This window comes from Tinamus guttatus, unplaced genomic scaffold (assembly GCF_059628265.1).
Source record: "Tinamus guttatus ecotype Peru unplaced genomic scaffold, ASM5962826v1 Tinamus_guttatus_pri_ptg000134l, whole genome shotgun sequence".
Taxonomy (NCBI): domain Eukaryota; kingdom Metazoa; phylum Chordata; class Aves; order Tinamiformes; family Tinamidae; genus Tinamus; species Tinamus guttatus.
Window position 1 is genome coordinate 2,819,164 of NW_028288668.1, and position 27,192 is coordinate 2,846,355.

The 27,192-nt window shown below is 35.3% G+C and overlaps 1 protein-coding gene across 1 annotated transcript in view; it reads right to left on the bottom strand.

The window, feature by feature from the left end:
- Positions 1-616: 616 nt before the first annotated feature.
- Positions 617-27,192, bottom strand: part of PRKX (protein kinase cAMP-dependent X-linked catalytic subunit) — a 50,080-nt gene continuing 23,504 nt past the window's right edge. Inside the window, exons 2-9 of the mRNA XM_088521842.1 lie at positions 23,187-23,355; positions 19,070-19,333; positions 12,728-12,847; positions 7,449-7,544; positions 3,889-3,946; positions 2,784-2,861; positions 1,480-1,628; positions 617-940 (exon numbers count right to left, since the gene is read on the bottom strand). Coding sequence (XP_088377968.1) covers positions 1,503-1,628; positions 2,784-2,861; positions 3,889-3,946; positions 7,449-7,544; positions 12,728-12,847; positions 19,070-19,333; positions 23,187-23,355 — 911 coding nt within the window. The 3' untranslated portion in view covers positions 617-940; positions 1,480-1,502. The remainder of the gene's footprint in view (positions 941-1,479; positions 1,629-2,783; positions 2,862-3,888; positions 3,947-7,448; positions 7,545-12,727; positions 12,848-19,069; positions 19,334-23,186; positions 23,356-27,192) is intronic.

The following is a 27,192-nucleotide window of genomic DNA, read 5'->3' on the forward strand; positions in this document are numbered from 1 at the left end:
AGCAGTCAAACATCCAACAACTGCTTCAGGAGGCTGCTATGTCGGGCTCGCGTTTTAAGTTTGGAGAAGACAGTAAGCTCAGAGAGAACAGCTCCTGTAGGATCTACCCAAGGAACTTACTCGAGCCCTTTCACCAGCATGCAGTGAATTACATGTTTTCAGAGTCTTTACATGAGGAATTTCATTTTAGACAGCACATCATTTCTCAGAATCCTGGTTTGTAAAAAGACATCATTGTAACAGACCTTCACAGATTAGCCAGTCAGATGTTTCTTAAATCAACAGTAAAATACGTCCTTGTCTTTCTGCTTTCAAGTACTACGGTTGCAAGTGTGAGGCATTGGAAATTTTAGGTACAAATCTTTTTTAAAACTTAATTATTTTTATTTTTACAAAGAATTATAAAATGTATATAAGATGATGAAAAACTCATTTATCCTTTTAATATTTTTATCCCTAGAGAACTTCTTGAAAAACATTATCTGAAAAATAAAAATCATAGACTCTGCAAAGTACAAAAATTTACATCTTTGCACAGTTCCTGTGCTTTAGTTGTACTGTATTCATTATATACATATATACTAATTTGTGCTTTTAATTACACAAGTTTAGTATAAACTTATAAAATTAAGTCTGAGATAACTGCGCAAAAAGGATCTGGGAATAGCAGGAAACTAAACAAAACCATAAGTTAAAAAAAAAAATCTAAAATATTCCATTTTAGTGAGCCTACTACAGAGCAGGCTATCAATATTATAACTTCCTAAACTAATGCCAAATGTTTACAGCTAAAAATGAGTTTTGTCTGCCTCCAACTCCAAGTATTTAGTATGCATATCTGAATGCAGTAACATTCTCATCCACATCAAAGAAGTCTTCATTTACGTAGGAGCTCATTTTACTTCAGACTTGCTTTAGCACTTCAGTTTCTTTCCAGCTTCTAATACAACAAAGAACACAAAAGCCAATGTAGAGCAGGTAACTTGAACGACAAATATAAGTCAAATTTAAAAAAAGAAATAAAGACAGAATAAAGGGTAGAGAATTATTCTGACGATCTTTTTTTCCTCTAGCTAAAGTTTCGATTCTAAATATAAACATTTTGCAATTAAGAGCATTCGCATTTGCTCATCTGTCAAATCAGTTCAGCTCTTCGCTTTTAACACACTACTTAAAAGTTTTAAGGACAGAAAGATTTAAATGCCTGTACATGGAGAGCTCTTGATTCTTGTAGAACAAGAAAAGCCTGGGATATAAATTAATTTTGTCATCCAGTAGACCTAACTTTACGATATTTAACAATATATTATTTCAACCATTTCCTCTACTTTATGCTGTTTTCATACTCTGACCTAATTCACACCGTTTCTAAAAGCTATACTCAAGCACTAACCAGTCTTATCAATCAGAATATGTAATTTCTGCATAAATCTCTGACTCACAGAACTGAAGTGTTATGAAGAGAACTTCTGGCCATACCTCGTCCAGTGTGGATGTCACATTCAGAAATTCTTGAAAATTTCTAAATCTTTAGGGGGTACTGGAGGTGTTTTGTTCCAGTCATCTTCAGGATAAGCTTCAAAATTGGATGTATCCCCATCATTGGATACTTTCGGCACTATAGGAGGCTAGTCGGAACAAACACAACAAAAATATAGTTTCTCCATCAGTCACTTTCCATCATATTATTGAAGAAATCTTGTGAAGAACTTATTTAGAAGCTGATACATATTTATGAACATTCACAGCTTTCACTGATGATAAAACGCACCAGAGAAGTCTGTAGCCTGAAAGACACTTACAATACAGATATCTATTTTATTTAGTCCTCTTAATTCTAGTTGCTATGCAAATAAGAGATATCTGCAAGAGAATTCATTACAGTTCCAAGCACACTCTGTTATAGCATGGTCTGCCACTTGCTCTCCTTTCTCCCTCCCACCCTCACCTTCAGCCAAAAAGCAAACAGCAAAAAAACGAAGCGCATTAGGCCCCTTGCTCCTAAAGGAAAGTGAGTCCTCTTGGTAGCAGCGTGGGTAAAATCTCTGTAACTAAGTGGGGAGAAACCCACACACCTCTCTCAAACCAACTGTTTTTAGAGGTTGCAATAACCAGCTATTGCGCGTGCGTCTCGCTACATTCTAGGCTCTTCCCTAGTCTGGCAACAAATGCAAGCAGGAAAGAAAGTGCTCAAAGGCAAAAATTCTGACTTCACAAGGATGAAAAGAACTTTCAAAAACCTGACATTCAAATGCCACACTTTCACAGTTTCACTTCCAAGGGACTTTAATAAGCATCTTGTGGTATTGGTAGCTTTTGCAAACATCAGACCTCATCTAATTACATTCACAAATCCTTTTCTTTCACGCTCTTCCTCCTACTGCCATATGCTTTACATTTTATTAGAACATTAATCCAAGTTGAAGTTGGAACAAAAATTTTAAGTCTAGAGTAAATAATTCCCACAGATTTTTAATGGGAAAAAAAACACAACAATCACTTCACGAGACTTATCTACAAAATCCTAAGAACCGCAAATTAAACCCGGCATTATGCAACACAAATCCACTGCACGTTAGCTAAGGACAGCAGTTTTTTAAAGTTGTTTAAAACAAATGCATCATGTAAACAGATGTTCAAATATTGTAGTTCTGTTGCATAAAATGGCAAAATGTATCTATATATATAATTAGGAATGTGCACAAATAGTCAGCAAAAAATCCTCAGCAGTTTAACAATAATTTCTGGTTGCATTGGCTTATATAATATTTTGCAGAGTATACCTTGAGTTTTCTTTGAGGTACAGCGTCCCAGTCTATAGACCTGAACCATCGATGTCTTTTCACATCATCTGCTCCATTCTTTAAAGAAAAAGAGAAAAATTATTCTTAAAAGAAGCTGCATATATGCCAAAACACATATGTTATTACAAAAACTGTGGCATCAAGGCAGACTAAGTTCCATCTAACCCTATATTTTCTCTCAGGTGGTAAGCAGTAGAAGATTTTACACGGTAAGTTTTATGGTGTCACTTCCCACCATGTCCTGAGTTCCAGCAATAATATCCTCATGAAATTTAATTTTTTTAAAGCAACTTTTGATATGAGGAGGATCAAGAAAAGGCTTTCTGTAGAAAAAATTACAGAAATATTCATTTGGCCATAGAAAATCTTACTGTAGGTTAAACACTGATTAGTTTTTATGGAAATATGAATTTGATCTAAAATTATTTAATACATAACAAACTTGGAAAATTTTGTATCAGGTCAACATAAAATCAAAGCAGCGTTCTAATCTCTCAATTTGGCTATTGATCTGGTAAGCAGCTAAGACAAGCAAAGAAAAGCAAACCAAACCGCTGCTGTACACAGTTCATCTACTCACTGCAGTTCTGTTCACTTCTGTTTTCTCCAGTGTTTTAGAGAATGTCTCTTATTCAGCTATGCTTTCCAATTCCTGTACTAATTAGGAGAATAACCGAGGGCTGATGTTGTCAAACATGGCTAAGAAATGCTCAATTCTAGATCCTACATGTGTATCAATACAGTCAATGAGCCTGGGCAACTAGCTGCTCATCCTTTACCTTCTTCAGCAATGTGCTTTAGGCAAATCAACAAAACTACCAAAACTCTACCCTACTCTGTCCAGTGATATGGAAATTTTGGCAGTCTGAACACCTGAGGAATTAAAAAGCTAATGTGGGTTTCTGTAATACTGTAACCATCACTGCAAGTTAATGAATATAGGATTAACTTACTGTGCTAGAAGGGTAGCAAAGTAAGTGCTGAGAAATTAACAAAACCTTTTTGAGTTTTTCCTCTATCTTTCCTATAGATTTCTTCCAACACTGTGCCTTGTTCTGTATGACATGCAGCATTTTATACTGACCTTCATATTTCCTAATCGTCTTGTCCTATCAACCACAAGAAGCTTCTTAATAAGGTCTCTGCAATAAACAAAACATTATATGTTATGTTAAACAAAAGCAAGTTACATTTGCCACCATACAAATGTTACAGAATGTGAGCATACTTCCTTTCGACTAACTAATACTGCATATAATTTCCCCAATTTTTCCATACTTCAAAATAGGTAAATGACAAAAAGTGCAAAAAGGGGGTAACCTGGTCTAAAAAGAAATAGGAAGATTTATTCCAAGTCTCTTTCAAGAAGCTCCACTGCAAAGAAGACAAAAACTCTCTTGTCTCTTTTGCAGTACCATATTTTTCTTAGCATTTTGCTGGACTTTTCAGATTTCAAAATATCTCAAACCTATTTTGCAAAACCTAACCATAAAGCATACCAAAATAAAAACACTTCTATTTTAAAAATTCATATTTAAGTTCTATGATTTTTAAACATTCAAAGAAACCACCTAAAAGCTACTCATCTTCCTAAAGTTAGTTCTCACAAAGTTCACATTTCATTGCAAACAAAAATCCTCCTTTGAGGCTCGTTCATTGAACAACTCTACATGAAGCTATATTAACATTTTAAAAGATGAAGGTGAGTTCAGCAACAGAGAACTTCATTTGCAATCACCAAGTACTTGAAACATCAGGCACAAAACAATTCCAGTAGAAATTAATGAGCACCACAGATATTGTTGAGTTAAATACATTACATACTGATTAAGAGAAAAATCTGGCTGCACATTTCGTAAGTAGTTACTTTCTATTTCAAAGATTATTTTGCTGCTTACTTGCAGCAAAATCAATTTATTCTCATCACATAAACCACCAAGGAGAGAAAAAAATTAAGCTTAACTCTCTTTCCAGTTTCTAAAGCCTAAAACGGACACAAAAAAAAATACAGTACTGCATGAAACTCTAGGGAACTAAAAAATATGGCAAATTCAAACTCAAACATGCAGAAAGTTTTAAAAGAAAAAAAAAGGGGGGGGGGGGCAGAAAAAAGCAGATTTACAGAAGAAAGGCAAGCATAAGGGGCACATCTGCCTCCTCCTTACCCCAAACTGTAACACCTACCATTCTCCCCCTCCAAAAAAATATCACATCATGTACCCTACAAATCACAAAGGTATACATATAAGAATATATGAACTGAGACAGGATGTGTTGGACTGTTTGAAAAGCTGTTGTATTTGGCAGGGGCATAATTCTAAAACTCAACTGGAAAATATTCAATTGCCAGATAAAAGGCAAAAAAAAAAAAAAAAAAAAAGGCAGTCAAAGCAGAAAGCAATTTTCTAAACTCTCTTCATTATTCCATCCAATCAGTGTTTGGATTAGATTAAATCATGTGACTGAATCCTTTTATGGTCACCTTCAGAGAAATATCTCCCATTTCTTTATGGGGAAGACTACTTGTTCTGGAGAAGACTACAATAGTTATAATCAAATTTTTCAATGACAGTAGGGCTGAAAAGCAATCCAGAAACCCAGAACTGGATTCACAGACAATATGAGCAGAATTCATTTCTGTAGTTTGCTTTTCCTGTACAGCTGGAGAATATGCAACAGGTCATTCTTGGCTTGCTTTAAAAATTCATCTGGGAATTGCACAGCTATAGGACAAGCTTACTCATTTGTTATCCCTGACGAACACACCTGCTGCATTCAGTAAAATAACCAACCATTGTGTCATCAAGTACTAACCAATTTTTTATTTATTACAGAGTTTCACAAGTATAATTTAGAAATGATAATGTTAAAAAGCTCTACAATAGATATGTTGCTACATCAAGGCATTCCCAGACCAGTATCATTAGGCTGTAACACTGACATTACATTTTGTACTTTACAAAACTGGTTTTGCCAAGAAGAGTTTACCACAGCAAGAAAGAAAAATGTGACAGAATGGAATAACTAGTAAACTCATGAGTGACCAAACAAACAGGTGGAACATCAATTAATACTTTGTTTTACCAGAAGTGATGCAGTGCAAAACTGTGCCCCCTACTTCACAACTACTAGGCTGTTAACTTATTATCATCTTCATGATAAAAGTGGGTCTTCAGAAGATATTTGATCTAATGGTCAACTGTACCAAGGACTCCATATACACAGAATAAAAGAATGCACAAAACATCTATCAAACTGTATGAAAGCAGAAGGGACACAGTAGAGAGCAATGTGAGAAAAAGCTAGCTTAGGCCAGAAGAAACAAGTTACAGGAAGTCTTACGAGATATGACAACGATGCCATATGATAGAAGAGAAAGCTAAAGTGGTAAAATTCAAAAAATAAAACAGGGAGGTGGTGGTGGTGGTAAGAGAGAAGAATTTTTTCAGCCAACAGCTTCTGTAGAAGATCTTGGCAGAAAAGCTTTCTCAGGGTGCAATAGTAACAGTGGGAAAAACAACCTGGCTGTCTAAAAGCAGACAGAGTACAGCTAAATAATGGATTACATTAGAACTTTAGACATAGCCTGTGTGTGACAAATAGGAACCAATATATTTCCCAACCCTGCTGAGATACAAATGGAAGGAATGGAAGTAAAAGGAAAGGGAAGAGGGGAGAAGCAGGCTTATTAGGACAAGACAATCCTACTAAATGCTTTAAGTTAATGGTGCAGAGACGTCAAAGACAATCCATTTCTGCATTTTTTTTAAAAGGAGGAGGAAAGCTGAAGTAAGAGATGCATTATGCTAACAGTTCTCTGCAGAAAGAAGTTGAAGCCGTGCAAGTGCATGAGATAACATAAAACACATTGTAAAGGGTGAAGAACCTAGTCCAAATACCTTGAGATTTCTTTTAAAGGCAGGCATGTAATGGGACTGAACTGCCAAACACAAACTGAAAAAAACATCTGGATGATGTATAAAGAAAACCTAGCAAAGTGCTATAGTAACAACCATGTTGATTAATATTGACTACTATTCATTGATGACCACATCTAGACTGAATATCAAGATCTACATCTACATGCTGACTACCACAATGAGAAAACTTCCTAGCATCAGGCATCCTCTACACAGCCCAGATCAGTGTTGGTTGTGAACGATGAGTACGAACATCACACTCACACAGGGGTGCACATACTAAGGGCACCCCAACATTTACATGTTATCACTATTTTAGACAGGCGATTAGTGACAACAACCTACTTTGAGCTGCTCATCTTTCTGTCACACTCTAAGCCCTCTTCCTGCTCTCCTGATGTTAATTCATGTTGAATTAACAGCTTGTAGTTCTCCTCTCTTCCTTCTCCCACAACGCCCTGGCATCAATGAGCGTTATACATTACAAAGCATTTAGTATTTAAAAATATGCAGAAATTAAGAGATTAGAATATTATAACCATATCCCTACCTGAAAATACATTTTAAAAATTACTTGAACATTGAAACTAAATGTAAACCAAAATGTATTCAACACAACGTTCTAGAAAATCAGCAACTGGTAACTATTTATGAAAATTATTTTAAAACAGTGCTCAGGAGGTATGTAGAATATAAAAGATAGCTTTGGGAGCCAATAACTTACTTCACATACAAATCCAAATGCCTTGGGAAATCTATTTTGCCAGCAAGAATCTTCTGATATATACCAAACGGATTGTCATCAAAAAATGGAGGAAACCTATTTTAATACAGCAAATTTTTAGAGGTTAGAAAAGGAATGTGCAAAAAAAAAAACAAAACAACAAAAAAAAACCCACACCAACGTAGAAGCAGTGTTACACTACACTAAGTGCCAACAAAAATCAGGAGCTACATAATTCTTTTTGGTAGGGCAACACTGTCAACCACATACTACTTGAAGAATAACATTAGTTACCAAGCCATACTGAGGCTGCTATTGCAAAAACAGAAAACATTTTTATACATAGTACATTCAGAATGTAATTGAAATTAAAGTATTACAGGAAAACTATTTCTTTTATTAAAACAGTAACAACATATTTGTGAAACAAACTATCAATATTACAAAGTCAGAAGTTTTGAGTCTTTAGCGGTAAAGCCCAAGGAGTACTTTCCAAAACAAAACGACCATTCTCAATCTTTTCCTGTAGCTGGCAGCCTACACTTGCTTACTCTTCTTCACCCAAAGCATCAAAGGACCCTCATAGGAAAATAGCATCAAGCTCCGTTATTTATTGTATTTCTTTAATGTAGGTGTAGGCTTTGTTACAGAGGTTTGAAGACAACAGATTTTTCAGTCCTTAGAAGTCTCTCAAATGGCTGCTGTTCCTTCATATTGAGGCAGATACGAGACTAATGTTTCATCATTTTTAAGATGATCACCAAATTAAGAATTCAACTAAAATTCTGTGCTTACTATTCTAAAACGTTCTCTATAAAGTTAGGAGCCAGTTGACAGACTGCTTCTTATGTTACATCCGCAGTAACAACTGAGACTATTTTTTTGTTGTGCTTCTTTTATTAGCGTATGAAATACACTCCCACTCTGCCCCTTAAGTAACTAGTGTATCAGTACTGTAGGTTTAATTAGCGTAGATCCTGTGCCAAGAAATTTTCAGAATGTCCCCTTGCCCAGTCCCCTTTCTAGAAGTTCCCATGAAAAGAGTTTTTGGACAATGGGTAACTATGTATTCACTAATCTCAGTCCCAACTTGGCTTCCATAATGTAAGCAAAGCACCTTGCTTAACAATGATTCTGTCTCGAAATCTTGTACAGAATAAAGATTTTGATCATCGACCATAGTAATAACATTAAATTACTACTATATTCTGACAACTAAAATATTTTCACGTCTCCCTAAAGTTTTCAAAGACTTTTTTCCCCCTCCAAGAGAACTGACTTGCGTGTACACACATACTCTGTTGGTAACTTTGAGAAACACTAGCAATAGAAACAAGGCCTGACCCAAAAATACTTGTTTGTTCCACATTACTACTTTTTTTTTTTTTTTTTTTGTTATTCACTTGAGCTTACTCAAGAAACAAACACTATGCACTAGTCCCACTACATCAGCGTTTTCAGAAGAACTAAGTCCTTTGCTATTCATCTGATTGCCAAGTAGATTAGCATCTCCTTTAAAATACTGCAAAATTCAGTCAAGGAGTAAGCCAAATTTCAGAACAACTGTTAAATAATGCTGACTGCATGTGTAATATTAAAAACAAACAAACACAAACAAAAAACCCCACACAAGACAAAACTCACAGTTTGGAAATCTTACTGACAAACTAAACTGAAACTTGACCCTACTTGCAAGATAGCATAGGTCTTGTCCTGGAAGCTACCAAATAATTCAACAGACAAAACCTTTGAGTTTCAGGACATGTTCCCATCAATAAGGCAAATACAAACAGCTGCCCTTTTTTCCCCCACAAACTGCAAAGAATCTAAAGGTCTCTGTGTATGGAACAACATCTGCAAACCATTCCTTTTGATAACTGATGTATACAACAGCACTGACATTGGTGTTGCAGATAAGAGACAGAAGAAATGTGGCCAAACCTCAAGTGAATACTCACAGCTCATAGATTATGACACTGTAGATAGAAACAACTACCTACCTAAACAGACAGACCAATAAATAGGTCACATGTGACTACTAGAGCAAAAATATGCAAACAAATAAACAAACAAATCCAGACCCCCTCATTAAATAAAAACTTTTACTTGGCTATGTGTCTGATGACAGTACTGTATGACCTAACATATTTAACACCTTAAATAAGTACATTTTGTTCTGTGGCAGATTGTAACCTAATGCAGTTACTCAAAAATGCCTTTTTTTGAGGGGAAAAATATGGATCTAAGTGATCAGAGCCACAGAACAGTCTTTGAACTCTTTCTATTGACTGCTTAGCCCCCCCCACCCCCATTTTTTAAGAAGAATAATTTCATGACTATTATAATTAATCTGTTTTTGTCATAAGATTTCTTTTTATTAAGTTCTCCCTATTCACCCTCTTCCTATATTTTCTTATCTTGAACATAAGTGGGGCCTTGTCTTAAACTTAGTATGTGCAAAATTAGAACTTCATGGACCTCCACAGATACCAATAGGTTAGAGAGTAAATAGAACAGGCAAGCATGGTTTTATTTTGTTTGCTTTTAGACAGACCATTTCCTTAAACACAACTCCTTATTCTTTTTGATTGCATTGGGGGTTCACAGATAATTACCTAAGGAAATAACTACCAAATGTCATAAGTCATTTCTTCACAAAGACTTAGTCATGGAGTTAGGCACACATTCAAGTAATTTACCTCTTTCTTAAATCTCTTGTTTTTGCATTAGAAGCTTTGATAGTAAATAAAAAGCAACATGTTTAGCTGGTGAGGCCAAGTATTTCAAACAAGTGATACTAACAACAACAGTGATAAAGTTAGTAAAATGATAGAAGTGTATTCTCTTCTAGAGATAGAAGTGCGGTAACCTGCCTGCTTAAAGAAAACGATATGTACAAAACAGCCCCCTCCAAAACAAAAGAAAGCCAACAGAGCCTAAAAACTGCCCAGGTTTGAATAGAATAAAGCATATAACTATTATGAAAAGTATATGTACATACTTCTATCATATAGATATATAACAGATATATCTATCATACAGTAGTAGACACCACTATGAAACCCCTTGCTGATGATAGCTGCTCTGTCAATCCAAATCCAAAGGCTCCATCAAGCCAAATATCTCACTTGCCTTCTAAGAAATGCGTGGCTTCTCTCTACTGGTTAAGAATGTAATTTAAACTGAGGGAGATTCAAATCTCATCACTTGAACCTTCTTCCCTCACGACAGAAAAGATCCTGCTTTGGTTGCTGCTGTTCCCTTTTTACTAGACTTCCTCTTTCGGAGGATACAAACCAATCATACTTCAGTGTACTGCAGTCTTTGCATCTCACTGATTCCTATGTAGAGATGTTCCTTGTCTCAACATATTTTTCAAAATTAACATACTGACATCGCTGCTCTAGTGGAGAGATTCCTATCAACCTCTTTAAGGCAGGAAAGAAAGGAAAAAAAAAAAAAAAAAGAACCATTTTCTCTTACACTTAGACCCAAGAAAAAGCTGATAGACCGTGGTCCCGCAGAGTCGTATGTCAGAAAGTTAATTTGCTCAGGTACAGGTGGAAAGTAATTAATTCTAGAACTACTATTCTATACTAGTTCTATACTAGAACTAGTACTAGAATTCTGGATGCTTCTGTCTGCAGTCTGCCTGATGTCTGGCGTAAAGTTTAGAGTATATAAAGCTCCTGGGCTCCCTTCAGCTCTCCAAGGAGGATTCCCTTGACTAACCTGGCCATTCACTCTTTCAGGGAGTAGTGAAGGAAAGGAGAAGCCTGACCTCTGTAAAGATCAGTGAAGGCTGCTCAAAAGAAAAAAAAAAAAAAAAACCACCACCACATCTTATCAGATCAGTCAGCCAAGCCTGCTTGGTCAGTACAAAACTGCTAGTGTTTTTTGTTTGTTTGTTTTTGGTCCAGAAATTGCCTTGGGATTCAAAACAAATGCATATACAAGCCTCTTGGAAATGAAAGAACCACCCAGCCGGCAGCAATGCTGTCCTGGGATAAACTTGACTATTATCCGTGCTGCTTCACAACAAGTGTGTGGGCATATAAATATACACTATGGAAGGGATCTCTACAGTGACCGTCCACTGAGCGGCTTGCTTTAACGCTAGAAGAGTAACAAAGGTTATCCTGAGCTGATGGCATTACATATAGAAAGGAACGCATCTCTGCCAGGTTGCTTTTGTTCTGGCTTTACTTTATGCAGATGTAGAATGAGAGACCTTGAAGAAAAAAAAGAAATCTAAACATATGTGCACATGCAAAATGAGGAAGCACAGAGCATACCTATGGCCTGGTACTGAAAAGCGGCAAGGTCTAACCATTGTTAAAACCCCTACTGACTAATTGAAATTACTGTTTCTTAGGAAAGCTATGAAAGCATTAAGCTGACGTTCATTTTCTACTGCAGCTACCTTTAGTGGCAAAATAGAATAGTGATTGTATTTTAGGAAATCAATTTTGTTTGTTTGGGGAGGTTGATTTTTTTTTTTTAATAATAATAGATTTTACTAAGATTTAAAACAATGCATTCATGTCCTTTCCAACCTTAATGATTCTACAATTCTATGACATGTTCAAAACACAAATATTAATTATTTAAACAGTTATTTTTAGAATATTTCATGTTATCTCTATTCTAATTACTTATTTTAATAGAAGTAGTCTGATTTTTTAAAAGGAAACATTTAAGCAATTACTTTGATCCCCCTAATAACTAAACTCAGAAACAGTTAACTAACTATGTTAGTACCTGAAAGTCTCTCTTCAGTGGCAATGGCTTTTTTTTCCTAGTAAGATACTGCCATCAAATTACTCCACAGTAGTAAAACTAACGTTTGAGAGATATTTCAAATGTGTTTCATCACGCTGATTTCAGAATAGGGCACTTAAACCTTGGACTATTTTAAAATAAAGAATTACAAGGTAAAAACAAAAACTCACAGGTTCACATATAAAACTTTAGACTTAAAAAACTAAATTTACACAACATATTAGAAAAACTGCAGCTATAAATAAGAAAATCATAACCATCTAATATACTTTAATAAAAAGAAGAGAGAAAAAGTAATGATGGTGATATATATCCCTTTAAACAGCTATACTCCTTTCTTCAAGGATAGTCAGAAAAAAGATGCATCGGTATTATACTTAACTTAGCAAATTTGAACTATCTACTTAAAAGTATCATAAAAAGAAGCAGCAAAGAATCTAATCTCAGCTTTGATACAGTATTGCTGTGACACACTGGTCAATACTTCTATCACTTACCCTGACAACATCTCAAATATCAGAATTCCCAGAGCCCACCAATCCACAGCTCTTCCGTGGCCTTTGCTTTGTATGACCTCTGGCGCAAGGTATTCAGGGGTACCACAGAGCGTCCATGTCCTGGGAGAGAGGAAGAAACAAAACCAGACTGGAGTGAAAATGAAAACACAGAATAAGGAAGAAGGGGGGAAGGAGAGAAGTTGATGAAGATGCATCTATTTATGCATATTTATTACATATATAAATAGACAAATCTATATAAGCTCTGAAACAACGGCTGCCATGATCAGGATCAGGACACTGATTCTCCTACCTGCTAGCATGCTGCTCTACCCATCTGGCCATATATTCTATATATTGCTTTGCCATTGCCAACAGTGGGTTTTACCCTGTAAGCTGTAGACCTTTTCCCCAAAGTCTAAGAACTACTACCGATGGCTCCAGCGAAAGACGAGATTATTGTAAACCTGAATCTCCATCAGAAAAGATTTTTATTTAGAAAAATGAAAATGGTAGTGTGGGAAAGGTAGGAGTTTAAAAAACAGTAATTCCAGAATCCTTGAACAGGATTCCTTTCTCAATTTAAGTAATATGTTTTTTTAAATAGCATTGAAATATTATCCGGCGATTTCTTTATAACATCTATTAAAAGGTAAACATTTTATATTTTTAATTATTTAAAATATTTACAAACTGTAGATAAGCAAATGCAAAGGAGGTAAGTTATAATGTCTTATTTTTGACATACTTCTAATGTCTTGCTTTCATTTATATCTTATGTTTTATAAACCCCAGGTTATCAAAGTATTATATTGCTAGCTAACTGAAATATATACTTTAAATTCTATAACTTTATGAAACAAATTGAAGATGAGCAGTTACTGTTTAAAATATCTAAATGACCATCTGAAGTACCCAAGGGGTGATTGTAGGGAGGATGGGGCCAGGCTCTTCTTCGTGGTGGCCAGTGACAGGGCAAGGGGTAATGGGTACAAGTTGAAATACAGGAAGTTCCACCTCCATTGTGAGGAAGAACTGCTTTCCTGTGAGGGGGACAGAGCCCTGGAACAGGCTGCCCTGAGAGGTTGTGGAGTCTCCTTCTCTGGAGAAACCTGCCTGGATGCCGCCCTGTGCCCTGTGCTCTAGATGTCCCGGCTAGAAAAGGGGGGTTGGACTAGATGATCTCTAGAGGTCTCTTCCAAGCTTAAGCATTATGTGATTCTGTGTGTGAATCAATACTATGCTACCATGTTTCTGGTTATTATAAAAATATGAACTTGTCTGTGTAAAAATACCTGACAAAAGAGTGTTGAATTTGACTAGCTTCACTCTCTTGACTGATTTGAAACACAGTCTACAGACACAAATGTGCTTTCAGTTAATAAATAGAATTACTCTTTCCTGGTAGCAAGTCAGAGGATGGAAGTTTGAAAAAGTGCTGAACGATTAGAGAGAGAACAAAATACAAAGCAGAATAAAAAAGAAAAATTGGAACTTAAGAAAGGTTTTGGTAGAAATTAAAAAAAAAAAATGAAATTAATGATCTCTATGTAGTTTAAACGACTGATTTCTAACTTACTGCAAAAGAAACAGATTGCCAGAGTTGTGTGATACGAATCTTCTCCAAAGTGCAAATCACACTGATAACTTAGTTCTGAACTAATGAATTAATATGAATTGCAATCCCCTTCAGTACCTTCTAGTTTTCCCTAACACTGAACAAATTTTCTTCTTCTCAAGTATCCAATACAGACATGGCTATTCAAGACCCATATTATAGCATCTCAGCCTATCAAAGCATTTTTAACACATTAAATAATTCCACAATCTCAGGAAAATGTTTTGTTGGAAACAAAGAATTTGATCAAAAAGATTAAGTTTCAGCCTTGATTTATGAAATACTTAAGATCAAGGAAGAGAGGCTCTTTAGTCAAGCCCTTTACAAGATGTATGATGCACATGACCGAGTTTCTTTAGCTGAAGCACTTTACCTTTTGCTGCATTAAAGTCAGGCCTAAACTGTTTGAATGATATGGACACACTGTGCATCCAGATGCTCCACAGCTTTTGAAATTATGTTCATTAGTGTAAAGAACAGTTCTTCAATTTCCAGCACACGAATGGGAGGCATAATTTTATTGCTAGAAAATATGAACTCATTTTCCAAATCAAGCACATACAAGGGAATGCCCATGTACAGCCCTGCTTTAAACACTGCTGCCATCTAGCAGTTGTCTGGACCATGACTAGGTAATCAAGGAAAAAAAGAAAAGTATCAAAAAAGTCTTGCTACCTTTTAAAGCAAATAAAATTTAGGAGGCTACACTACAGTTCTCTGTATGGCTAAATCTGTGAATAAAAAAAAAAAAAAAAACATTCTTGGAAATGAAATATCTTCCTGTTTTACTGAAGTATCTGGAAAGCAGGGCCAGGCAAATAAAGCAGGTAAGACAGGCACCTTCGCGCCAGCTGACAAGCCAGACGTTTTTCAGGACCGCCCCAGAACAGTCGTTCTTCTATCCCCCAAGCTCCACTGCATTAAAAGCTAGAATCTAGCACAGCAAGGGCAGAGAGCCTTGGACTCTTTCATCACTTATCAAAATCAACTGAATCAAAAATCTGTCTAGTATTTGACTAAAACTTGCAGGACTCAAAAGATTATTTGCCGCTTCAACATAACAAAAGTGATATGTAATTACTAAGTTAATGACAAGATCTTTTTTGTTCAGTTGAAAGGAAAACTACAAATTAAGGAAAAGACAGCATATTCTCAAGTTCCTAGCTGTACCAGTAAAGAAAGCACATAACGTAAAGTCTATAAAAAGATCAAGTTCTCTTAATTACTTTAATTATTATTTCATGACTGTTGTATAATCATCTGACCCTCTAGAAGAGCCTTCTGAAGGTATATTTTAAAGTAGAAAAATAAGAACAGAGTGTTTCCTTTAAACTGCTACAATAATTCCACTGCTCTGCATTTTTAAGATAAGAGCTGAAATATAAGTAAGCAACTGTTGATAAGCTTAACCATATGTATTTTAACATGGAAATGAAAAAAAAAAAAAAAAAGAGAACCAACTGTTCAAAAAGATAAGCTATCAAATAATATTTGCAGAACTTGTTAATAATAATAAACATCTAAATAAATTAAAAGACTTGGCAATTAGCATATGTCAATATTTTACAGTACTTAGCATTTACCTCTGTACCTGACAAGCTTCAAACAGGATCCTGAGATCCTAATCTCCTTTTTAAAGCCTTCTTTGGAAAATTTCTGCATAACTATGTTCAATGAAGATTGCTTTGGTTCCAGCCCACATAGGTTTGTTCTGCAGGATATTCTTGCTTTCACATTCAATACACTTTACAAACAAGATTTTCTGCATTTTGTTTTCTCTGAAGTCTGCTGTGCAGAATTATCATGAGCAGGAATCACAAGGCAACAATGCAGAAATATCCAAAAAACCCTTAAGATTAATCACTTAAAAAGCTAAGTAAAATATTCTTAAGGATCTAGAAGACTTTCATATTTTTAACTTTTTTGTTGGAATTTTTAAACCAAATAATTTAAACACGAATAGAATAACCTTCTTCTAAATATCACAGTTCTATAACTTTACACTTCCAGAGACTTTGAGTAAAATCTGTACAGAAGAACTGTAAAATTCTATGAACTTTGTGCTTTTCTCCAAAAGATTCTAGAGGGAAAAGAAAGGGGAAAAAAACAGAAGTAGGAAGGAGTAGAAACATTTTAGATGTATATATTACACTTGAAAAAGTGCTATGTGCTTGATAGAAAAAAGAAAGGTCTAAAAATGTAAAGGCAGTATGGAATATATGGTTATTCCATATATTCAATATACTTCAGATGACAGTCATTTACTTCCTCCACCTCTTTTCCACCTTTTCCTCACACTGCCCTTTTTTTCCTAAAGGGATGGCACACTTACTGTATGTTGAAGGTACTTACAAGAAATTGAAAAAGTTAAGTCTTCAGTTGGATAATATGGAGGTGGAAAGAATAAAGCAGCAGCAGTTGAAGCAAGAGAAAAATTATGACAGAAAAGGGAGAAAAGTTTTTCTGTTTACCCTCATGAGGAAAATAAGTAGACAAGAAAACCTCCTCTCCTTTTTCTTTCTCTAGAAAAAAAAAAAAGAGATTAAGATCCAGGATGTCCTGGGATGTAGCATTTTATTTCCAGTGAGAAGGCAGGGGGCAGCTTCACACAGCGGGAACACCAGCAATGAGGCAGCTCCCCCCTCTAGGGCATGGAGCACTTTGCCCCCAGCCTTTCACACAGGGCAAGGGGAAGAGAAGTGCACAGAGTCTCAAGCAACTACAGATTAATTTGTAGGATGGAAAATGTATCAAGAATGTGGTTTGCTATCAGAGGCTTTCTGTAGAGTAAGTTTTTTTCACATGCCACATCTGCTGCCTGAAAAAACACCATTTCAGTCTTCACTAGCAAGTTCCTCAGAGTCATTTGAAGAATTCACCTAATTTGCATTTTATTTTCACAATTCTAATGGTCTGAATATATTCACATACCCAGATATAGAAAGTACATGTACATACATATAATGTGCACGTGTGCCGATATGCCATACATAAAACGAATGCGAACAACTGTATCTTAGATCAAATACAAACCTTAGATCAAAAAGTCTATAAAACAAACCAGCTTACTAAAGAGTACTAGTGGATAAACTGCTGACTACTTATTACAATGAGAAAACACACGGTTGTCAAGATACCTACTGTTACCAGGGAAAGTACCATGCAGTCACCAAAAAGATCAGAACCTGTGCTCTGACTGATAAAATGCATGCAATCCTTATTCCTCTACCTTGTGTTCTGCATTTTATATAACCACTTGTACATTTATAGCTGAAGTTGCTAGCAGTTTAAAGTGTGTACCACATTCTGTGCTTCAATTCAGTAGGAAGTATTTAACTCCTATGGTTCAAATGTCCCCATGGAAGAAAAATACACAGAAAATATAGTAGAGAACTTGCTGTATGTCCTAAAATGACTCTGAATTAACTTTGTTTTACAGACATATCTCTCAGATGGAAAAAATGCACTTTGATTTAAACTGTATGATGCCCTTGTAAGATGAACGGCTACTCCTGTTGTGCCTTAAGAGCACAGAACTTCAAATTAATAACCACTAAGTGGCAGTATCTACATTCGAAAGAAAGACATAAAAATCAGTATGAAAATACCTTAGAATAGTTTTGCCTCTTTCTGCAAAAAGTCATCCTAATTATATAAAAAATGTATTTTTTTTAAAAAAAGTTGCCAGCATTTACAAACCTAACCTTCCCAGTAGGAATCAACTTTGATCAAACACACAGGTATTAGGATCCAATAGGAGTGGCTCCCTCAAATCCATGTGCATTTCAGACTGCTTTTGTAGGATTTCTTACAGGTACTTAATGGTAGCCAAAGAAACTTCAAAAAGGTGAAATGGACAAGTGGAGATAATGAGCATCTTTCCAGTGAGAACTGACAAGCTTCTGATATTGCTCCAACTACAGTGATCAGATAACGTCTTCCTCTGGAGGCCGCCCCAGAGCACTATGCCAACCTCACCACAGATTTTGTCTAATATGTCAGACGAGGGTCTCCTTATTTTCAATGCTAGTAACAGTTCTTATGTATCTTCAAACAAATCTATTATAATCCTGGCAGAGTAGTTCAGATGGAGAGAGGAGAGAAATGAGAGGAGAAAAACTTTGCATTACCTGTAAAACCAAAAACCCCAATGTATTCTACAAGTTGCACAGTCAAATTATTTTTTGGTGAATCTGGCATTTTGATTCTTTTTTTTTAGATTTTGCGATTTAATTTTAGCAATGTGCTCGTGAAACTACACAATCTATTTTTAAAATGACTCCTACCTTTCAAAAAATCTCTCTAAAAAAATATAAAAAACTCAGAAAAAAGCCAATCAGTTATAAGGAATTCACTAGTTTAATCTGTATGGAGACTGATGTCATTGTCATGGATGTTAATATGGATGCACACATCTCACTATTTGAGCATTTTACTTTACTCAATTCACTTTTCTAATATGAGAAATGCTGAAAAACAATGCTCAAAAATATTCACACAAAAAAATTCTCTACCACAACTTCCCTCTAATATTGCTTCTAGCTGTACCTACAATGTAAAGCTGTTTTCAATACAGCAGGTAAAAACACCATTTACCTTGTGTATTAAAGGATTTGACGTGTGAGTCATGATGGGCATAGGTGAGATGATGAGCTATGAAGTCAAACTGTATTTTCCAATTGTAATTATGTTTCTTAAAGCTTAAAAAAACCCCCCAAACTTACCTATCCACCAGTTTTTTAGCAAATCCAAAATCTGTAAGCTTGATATGTCCTTCTTTGTCCAGCAATATGTTTTCAGGTTTTAAGTCTCTGTAAACTATTTCTTTGGAGTGCAGGTATTCTATTGCACAAATTATTTCTGTAGAGTAAAACAGTCCTGTGCTGTTGTTGAAGCGCCCCATGTTGCGTAGGTAACTGAAAAGTTCTCCTCCTGGGACATATTCCATTAACATGTATAGAAAACGTTCATCGTGGTAGGTCCAAAATCTGTAATAAAAAACATTGTTTTAGTAAATAAACAAGTAATCTCTCTGATTTACTTTAGAAGTTTCCCTAAATTGATCTCTCTTTCTCTGAATAACTTAACTGTTAGAAAGATTGCTTTATATTGTGTAAGACTGTTCTCTGTCAAACGCTCAATAATTTAGGATCCTGCTAATACCAGGCAATTCTCATGTCACATTTTTATTCGTCTAAATATTGTCAAAATGATGGGGGACAGGGGAGCAGAACCTGCATTTGTGAAGATTATTTACAACAATATGTTTGAATAGAGGACACTACAGAGTTATCTTGCTCCTAGCTTATCTATGTCTTAATACACAGGCACATCATCTCAATCTACAGTGACCAGTTACTAGTTAAATGTAAAACTACACTGCTCTTCTACAATCCCTGTTACTGATCTTTTTGAAGAGGAAATGACAGCAGGGCAGTATTGATTTCTGAATCTTGGGGTTATCCTCTTGGTAAGTGTATTCCCAGACTGTTACATCTACTTTAAGGAATACTATTGCATTACATTTATTACTAGACTGCAGGGAAAAAACAACAACAAAAAAACCAAGCAGCTAAGGAACACAAAGTAATTCCAAGCAGGCTTCAGAAGCCTCCTCACAGTATACAAGAACCTTCTTTCCCACATTCTCCAAAACTAAAACGCTTTTCTTGCTACCCACATTAACCAAGTCACATACCACAGACGTGAATATAGCCCAACAGTTGAGAGGAAAATCTGTATTTGATAGCATCTGGAACATACATTATTCTTTTAAAAATGAGTAACTACCATTAGAACTATGACAGCAGATAAAGAACACTGCATCCCCTCCAACTTCTCTTATACAAGGACAGAAGTCACTTCAGTTCCTAATAACTGTCAAGAGACTATCACAAGAATGGAAAGATCAAATACTTGTAATATTTTCTTCATTATCTGGTTCTTAATCAAGCTGTGGAGTTCAAGAAAATAAGCAGCAAACTGAGTTCCCAATCCCATGCTCAAGAAAGATTTTCTTTCCTCCTACAGGCTCTGAGGGCAGTGTCATAGAAAGGAGACATCAAATACAACTCCCCATAGGATTCAAATGATAAGGAAAGCATAGTCCTGGCTTCTGTCCCATGCTTTTTATGAAACTACTTCCCCACTGTAGAGTCCTGAACATAATTAAATGCTATTATTTGTATCTTTACTCACTATTTAAAAAACAATCCTGAGAAGTATTTTAAGTTAGGCAAAATTACAACCATAAGGAACAAAGAAAGATGAAAGCCCAACCATAAATATAATGTAATATATATAATTTACACATAATATATAATCATATATTATAGTTTATATGCCTAACACAACATGATTTATTCTTAATACTTCTTGTTTTCTTGAAAACATCTTAAACATACAATACCATACATACTGTTGCTCCGACAGTTATGATACTTTACACGAAAATGTCAGTAAAGTTCACCTATGAGACCACTGATCAGGCATTGCATAAGCATAAAATAAAGAAAAAAAAAATAGAAGAGTAGTAGATTAATAACTTCACTATCCCCAGAAAGACTGGCCCAGGACCTCCCTACAGCCAGGAGGGACATTTCTCAAATACAACATTAAAAGCCAGGGAAAAAAGTGTTTACAAAATACAATGAAGATGAACTAAAAGTAAGTTATTTTTAAGTGCAGCATCACTTTAAAATTCTCCACTATAAAATGTTCGAAAAATTGAGTATTATGCTGCAGTGGCACATATTCATTGTGTTACAAGCTGGAGGAAGACATTGTCTCTGTTTAAAGTGGCAACATTAACTGGAAACAGAAAACTAGACCACATAAATAACACTTCAAAGACTTCTATATACATTATAGAAATATTTTCAGCCTTTTTGACAATTAATTCCAGTTCACAAGTGTCCTGGGAGAAGAAGGGGAGAAAAAAAAAAAAAAAAAAAAAAAAAGGAGTAGGAGGAACGGGACATGTTGGGTTTGACTGTCAGAAAGAGGCAGATACTTTCATTGGTCATATGGTCAGCAACAGGTCCATAAATGCTAGTTTATGCTGCCTGTACATACACCAAGCCCCATGCACTTGGCTTGGGTTTCTCCATTCTCACTTCTGCTGAACAGACTTATAAAAGCCTTATGCACACAGATATAACCTAGATATAAATTAAACACCCTGTTCCTCCTGTTCTGTCCAGATTTTAACCAGTCTAACCAGATTGATATTACTTGCATGCTTTCTATCCTGCTTTTCTGCACCCGCCTCCACATACCCCAGCACTCCTCGTACGGATGCTGTGCCAGGTGTGCAACTTCAGACTGTCTGCTGAAACCCAACAATCACAGCGATGGAAAAAACAAGTGTACCAGGGAGAAAACACTGTCTATAAGGCTTTTTCCACCTTTGGGAAGACTCTTATGCCTTTGCCTCCTCTATCGCTTCGCTCATACCTTTTAGGCCTTGCGAAGATGCGGCACTATCCTCGTATATTAATGAAACTAATTTTATCTAATTTTGTGTAAAACTGATTAAAGTAGGCAAGCGCAAAATGAACTCTTGGTCAATAGCGCTCTATTGATGAGCTAGAAAATATAAACAGAAGTTATTAACTGCACAGTTATCAAGACATTTAGTTATTCACTCAGGTACACAAAAGACTCAGGTACACAGAAGGAGCTGTGGTGGAGATCTGAACAGGTAATGATGCTCCTTTCTCTCCTTATTAAAGGAATCACTGGAATCATTGACCTACCAATATATTAAACTATCACTCATGAACTACATTCAGTTAACATTCATCAGTAGATTATATCACTTTACCTCAAATACAGGAAAAAAGCAACATTATGAAGTGCTCTTCTCACTTAACACAATACAACCTTTTTAGTGAGTCCATGAAAGCAAAGTTTGCAAAACATATGAAAAAGGTCAGATATTTAAAACAAATTCTAACTTCTTCTAGATACCTACAGTGAATATACCCATATTGACTACCTAAACTTTACAGTGTACATGACTAATGAAAGCCAACAAAATCTCGAGATACCAGTAATTTATGCAACAAGAACAAGCTTACATTCCAACAAAGAGTAGGCACACGCTCACTGCTCGCCTCCTCCCCCCTCTTTTTTTTAAGCCAGCATCCCACTTCAAAAGGCTAATGTTGCTGAGGTAAGAAAGATCACAAAAGCATTGAACACAAACAAACAATGGATCAAATTAAAACACTCTATTAAAAAAAATCCCTATGTTCTTTGATAGGACTATAAACACAGTGGTATCTTCCATCGTTCTTTCAATATTAAACATCTCTACCACTCCTCAAGGCTCAAGTATTGCCTGCCTGATAGGGCAATTTTGCTATCACTTCACAGAGGATATAGGTAATAAAGATAATGTAGATAATGATCTAGATTGAAGATAATACTCTTTCATGGGCTGAAGAAAAACTTATGTTCTTGCTGTTCTAAGACTAAGAAACATGACTAGAGTTTATTTCAATGAGCTAATTCTAACATTTCCTCATTAGTATTTTCCCTTTTCTAAGAAAATTCCTTTTCTGCTGTGTGAAAATGGAGGTAGATTATTTCAGCAGAAAAGATTCATAATAAATTATTGCTTAAATATTTAAACTACATTGCTTGATTTCAAACACGTGATTCTCCTATAATATTTTAGTCTGAAGCCTATTTTAACTAGACTGTGGAACGAAAACTGGATGCTTGATGCTGGTTAAGTAAATAAGGGCTTGCAATTAATTTCTGTGCCACTTTGGTCTTACTGTACTTTGTGTAAGAGTCAAATGAATTAAAAAAAAAAAAAGAAGTAAAACTTACAATCGGATCAAAAATGGGTGATTGACCTCCTTCAAGACCGATTTTTCGTTGTGCACATGTTGTTCTTGCTTCAGTCGAATAACGTCTGGAATGCTCATTACTTTCAGTGCAAAGTAACGTTTGGCCATTTTTTCCTTCACCAGATGAACACGCCCAAATGTGCCGGTGCCTGAAAAGTTGAGAAGAAGTGTCAACTGACCACATACTTCCTTCTTAAAATAAAATTAAAAAAAGCAAACAAGCAAAAAAAAAAACAATTTATAACCCATGATATTACAACTTATACACTATTCTAATTAATATTGTATTTTTTTAACTTGTCTCTATAGATTTTTTTTCTTGGGATTTGTTTACGGAAAATGATTTAGGAAAAGTAAGGGTTTTGTGGCACTGCCATTCCTTACAAGTAATAAGTTCTTCAGGAAGAAAGGTATGAAAAGTATCCACAATGAGAAAGGGTGCGAGATATTACATAAAGGATATAAACAAAACAAAAATATAAAGAGTAAGCAAAGCTTTTCTGAAGTACATCAAAAAGAACCAAAATGTAAAATTTATAATCCAAACTGCTCTGAAGTATAACAGAGAAAAGGAAACAGCCTCTGCTAAACTTTGTGAATCCACTTTTAATTTTAATTAGAGCAAGGGAAACACACATTCAAAAGCAACACTGAGCGTCTATATACACACATACAATGAGAATGTATATAAGGAAACAAAAAAAGATGATCAAGAATTTAATATTCAATTGTAATAGATTGAATTCAACAAGAACACTTTAATTGTCCACATATTACTTTTAAAGTATACATATATCATCATTTAAAGTGTAATATAGCACAAAACTACAGAATATATTAAAATGGGGCAGGGAAAAGCAAAATATTCATCTATCAAAGGTTAAATGATTGAGAATTGCAGGTGTCTGTAGATATTCAAGTTAAAAAATATTCCCTTAAATGTGCACAGAGAAGTAAAATGATTCAGTAAGATAAAGTGAGAGAGGAGAAAAAATAGAAAATAGGAAAAAAAAGAAAAAAAAAAAAAAGAGAGAGACTGCTTGTAATCCTGCATTTTTGTAATATGTGGAAACAGAATTTTGGGCACCTATTTTTTCAGAGCATGTATTCCATTTAACTACTAAAAACATCAAAGGAAAACAAGAAATATTGAAAAATATATTAGGCTTTCTGAATCACGTATTTTGCATTTCTCTATTCAATGTTACCATCATTACAGCACCGTGCCTCAAGACATTTATACACAGCTGAACTATTAGCTTTCTTTTCATAATAAAAATAACACTGTTGTGTTTCGACCACACTTCTGTCTCTACTGCAGCACAATATTATATGTTTAAAGAGAAACACACATTTCAACTCTTTGGGTGGTAGCTCATTGTTTTTCCCTCATTCATTAAAACAGCACACCAGATATTTTTAAGTCTATTCTCTGCAAGAAATGTGTCTCACTCTAAAGGATGTTTGGCATCTAGAAGAACTTCCACATCTGTTAAAAGCCACTTTCGTCAAGAAACGCCTTCCAAAGAAGTAAAAATCTTACACTGAGGTTCACAATTTTACTCTTCTTTGCACGTTTTCTTTCTGTCTGAGAAAGGAAGTCAACAGACCTGTTTCAGGCAGGTCAATTGATTGCTTATGATCGACCTAATAAGAGACAATTTTCCAAAACGTATTGCAGGAGCAGGAGGTGAGTATACATGTGAAAGAAGGAGTGAGAATTTCTTTGAGAGAGGAAAAAAATACACTGCAATACAGCAAGTCTGACACACAGAAATACGAGCTTTGCCTCTAGTACATTCAGGAAACAGGAAGCTTAAGATTTTTGGGTTTTTTTTGTTGCTGTTTTCACTGTATGTATTTGCATACTTAAAACTTATATTTAACAGTAACTCTTTCCAACCATTTGCAATACTGCTTAAAAGCATAACATTTACTAAAAGCAAAATGTTATAAATTCAACTAGTGAAATACTTTCTAACTCGTAGAATTTGCAGTTACATTACCAATACAGCTCTCAAAATCACCGAGTATTGTGACCAAGCACTAAAGATTCTAAGAGAGTAATTTTTACACTCTCAGACCCAAGCTACAGTTCTTTAACTGGAAAAACTGTAAACCTGCCTCAGATGAAGCTTTTTGTTATGTTCACAAAAGCTACCCTGGGAAATTTAGCACATAATTAAGCCCCTTAATGCAGTTGCACTACATGACTATACCTATAAACAACTTTGTTTTCCTGGGGGTGGGCTTAAGTGGTAAAGCATTGATTACAAACAAACAAAAGCCAAGAACCAACACCTATTCAAGAGTTAAAATGATTTTTTATACCTCTGCTGAATGTACCAACAAAATAATCAGAGTATCATGCTTTCAGGTTAAGAGGTATAATAAAAAACATAAGAAATAAGCACAAAAGAACAGTTATTTCAGAATTAGGATCTCAAATTTAAGTTCTAATTATCAAGAAAGATATTGTCAGGAACTATGGCCATATTGGTTACTGAAACTGCAAACTATCTTGAAAATTAACTACCTTCTAACACCCCAACATGAAACCAGGCACATTAATCTTATCAGCCCCACAAATAAATGGTGTTTTTATGTGCATTTTGATACTCGTGCGAATAAAGCGCTTTCGCAGACAAGTTAAATAGGCAAGTCAGAAGTGACCACATTATCTAATTGACCCCAGGTCTTTAATGAGCTCATGTTTCAAAAAATTCTCTAGCTGTCCTAGAGACTTTTTTTTTTTTTTTTGGAAAGGTTACTCTTTCTCATTCTGCCATTAGTCTTGCATGACAAACATTGGCACTCGGAGATTAAAAAAAAAAAAAAAAAAAAAAGCCACCTCAAATGTACTCCTTCCATTTTCAAAGGAGGTTCCTACCATGGATTTGCTAATAGTTCTAACTTTAGAAACACAATCTCTTTAAAGAAAAATTCTGCCAGAAGCTGCAAAGCCTGACAGGCTATTCCAGAATTGCAGCAAGCATCTAATCTAGAAGGCCTGTGGGAAAAATAGAGGACCACACAGACAGGCAGAAATGTACAACCTCCCTAACCAGTTTCATTGTTTAAGCGATTGCAAGCAGCTTGCTTTCAAGCATCTTCAGCCTAACTCCAAGAATACGGAACCGCTTTAACTCAATACTGCAAGAATAGAACAACTGACTTCTTGATACATCAATTTTCTCTCATTCAAGTTTTCTCAGAAAAAGCATTAGGCCTACCTCAGAAGGTAGTGACAGTACCAAGACATGTAACTCCCACCCTTCCCTCACTTTTGGCAAAAAATACAATCTCTTAAAGCCCCAAAGGAAAATAATACTTGTGTTCTGGAATTTACACTTAAGTTTAACTTATCCAGTTTAAGTTGTTCAGTCAAGCTCCTCTCACTCACAGAGAAGCAAAGAACTATCATGCTGGTACTACATACTTTTTCAACCCAGAAAAATGTTAACTATGTGGGGCCATTAACAAGAATTGGGGCCAGGGAAACTCACTGAAAAATAATAACAGCTGTATATAAGTATGCAAATGTGATTTAATTTATGCTTTTGCACATGTACTTACAGGGCTAATTGCTCAGCATTTTTTTTTTTTTTTTTAAACACCCACTTTCCTACTTTCCCTTCAGACAACTAGATAAAGTTTGCATACAAGGATACCATACTTTAAACTTTAGTTCTGGATTTTTCACTTATGCTTTTTTCTATTTCTGAAAAAAAGATATTTAAAATGCTGTTTCTTGCAAATCCGTGAGGGGCAAAGAGAAAGCTGCCATAAGGTCCTGTTATTGTTTAGCACTGTCATGGAAAAATCTAGTTGCTTTTTACACAAATCTGAAAGCAAGGCAAGTGCCTTATTATCGTGACTAGGTTGCAATTTTGCACCTATCCACAGGTGAAGCAGCCTAACGAACTGAAGTAGTGAACTATGCAAGAGGGATACCACACTCCCACAAGACTGAGAGAAGACTCCGA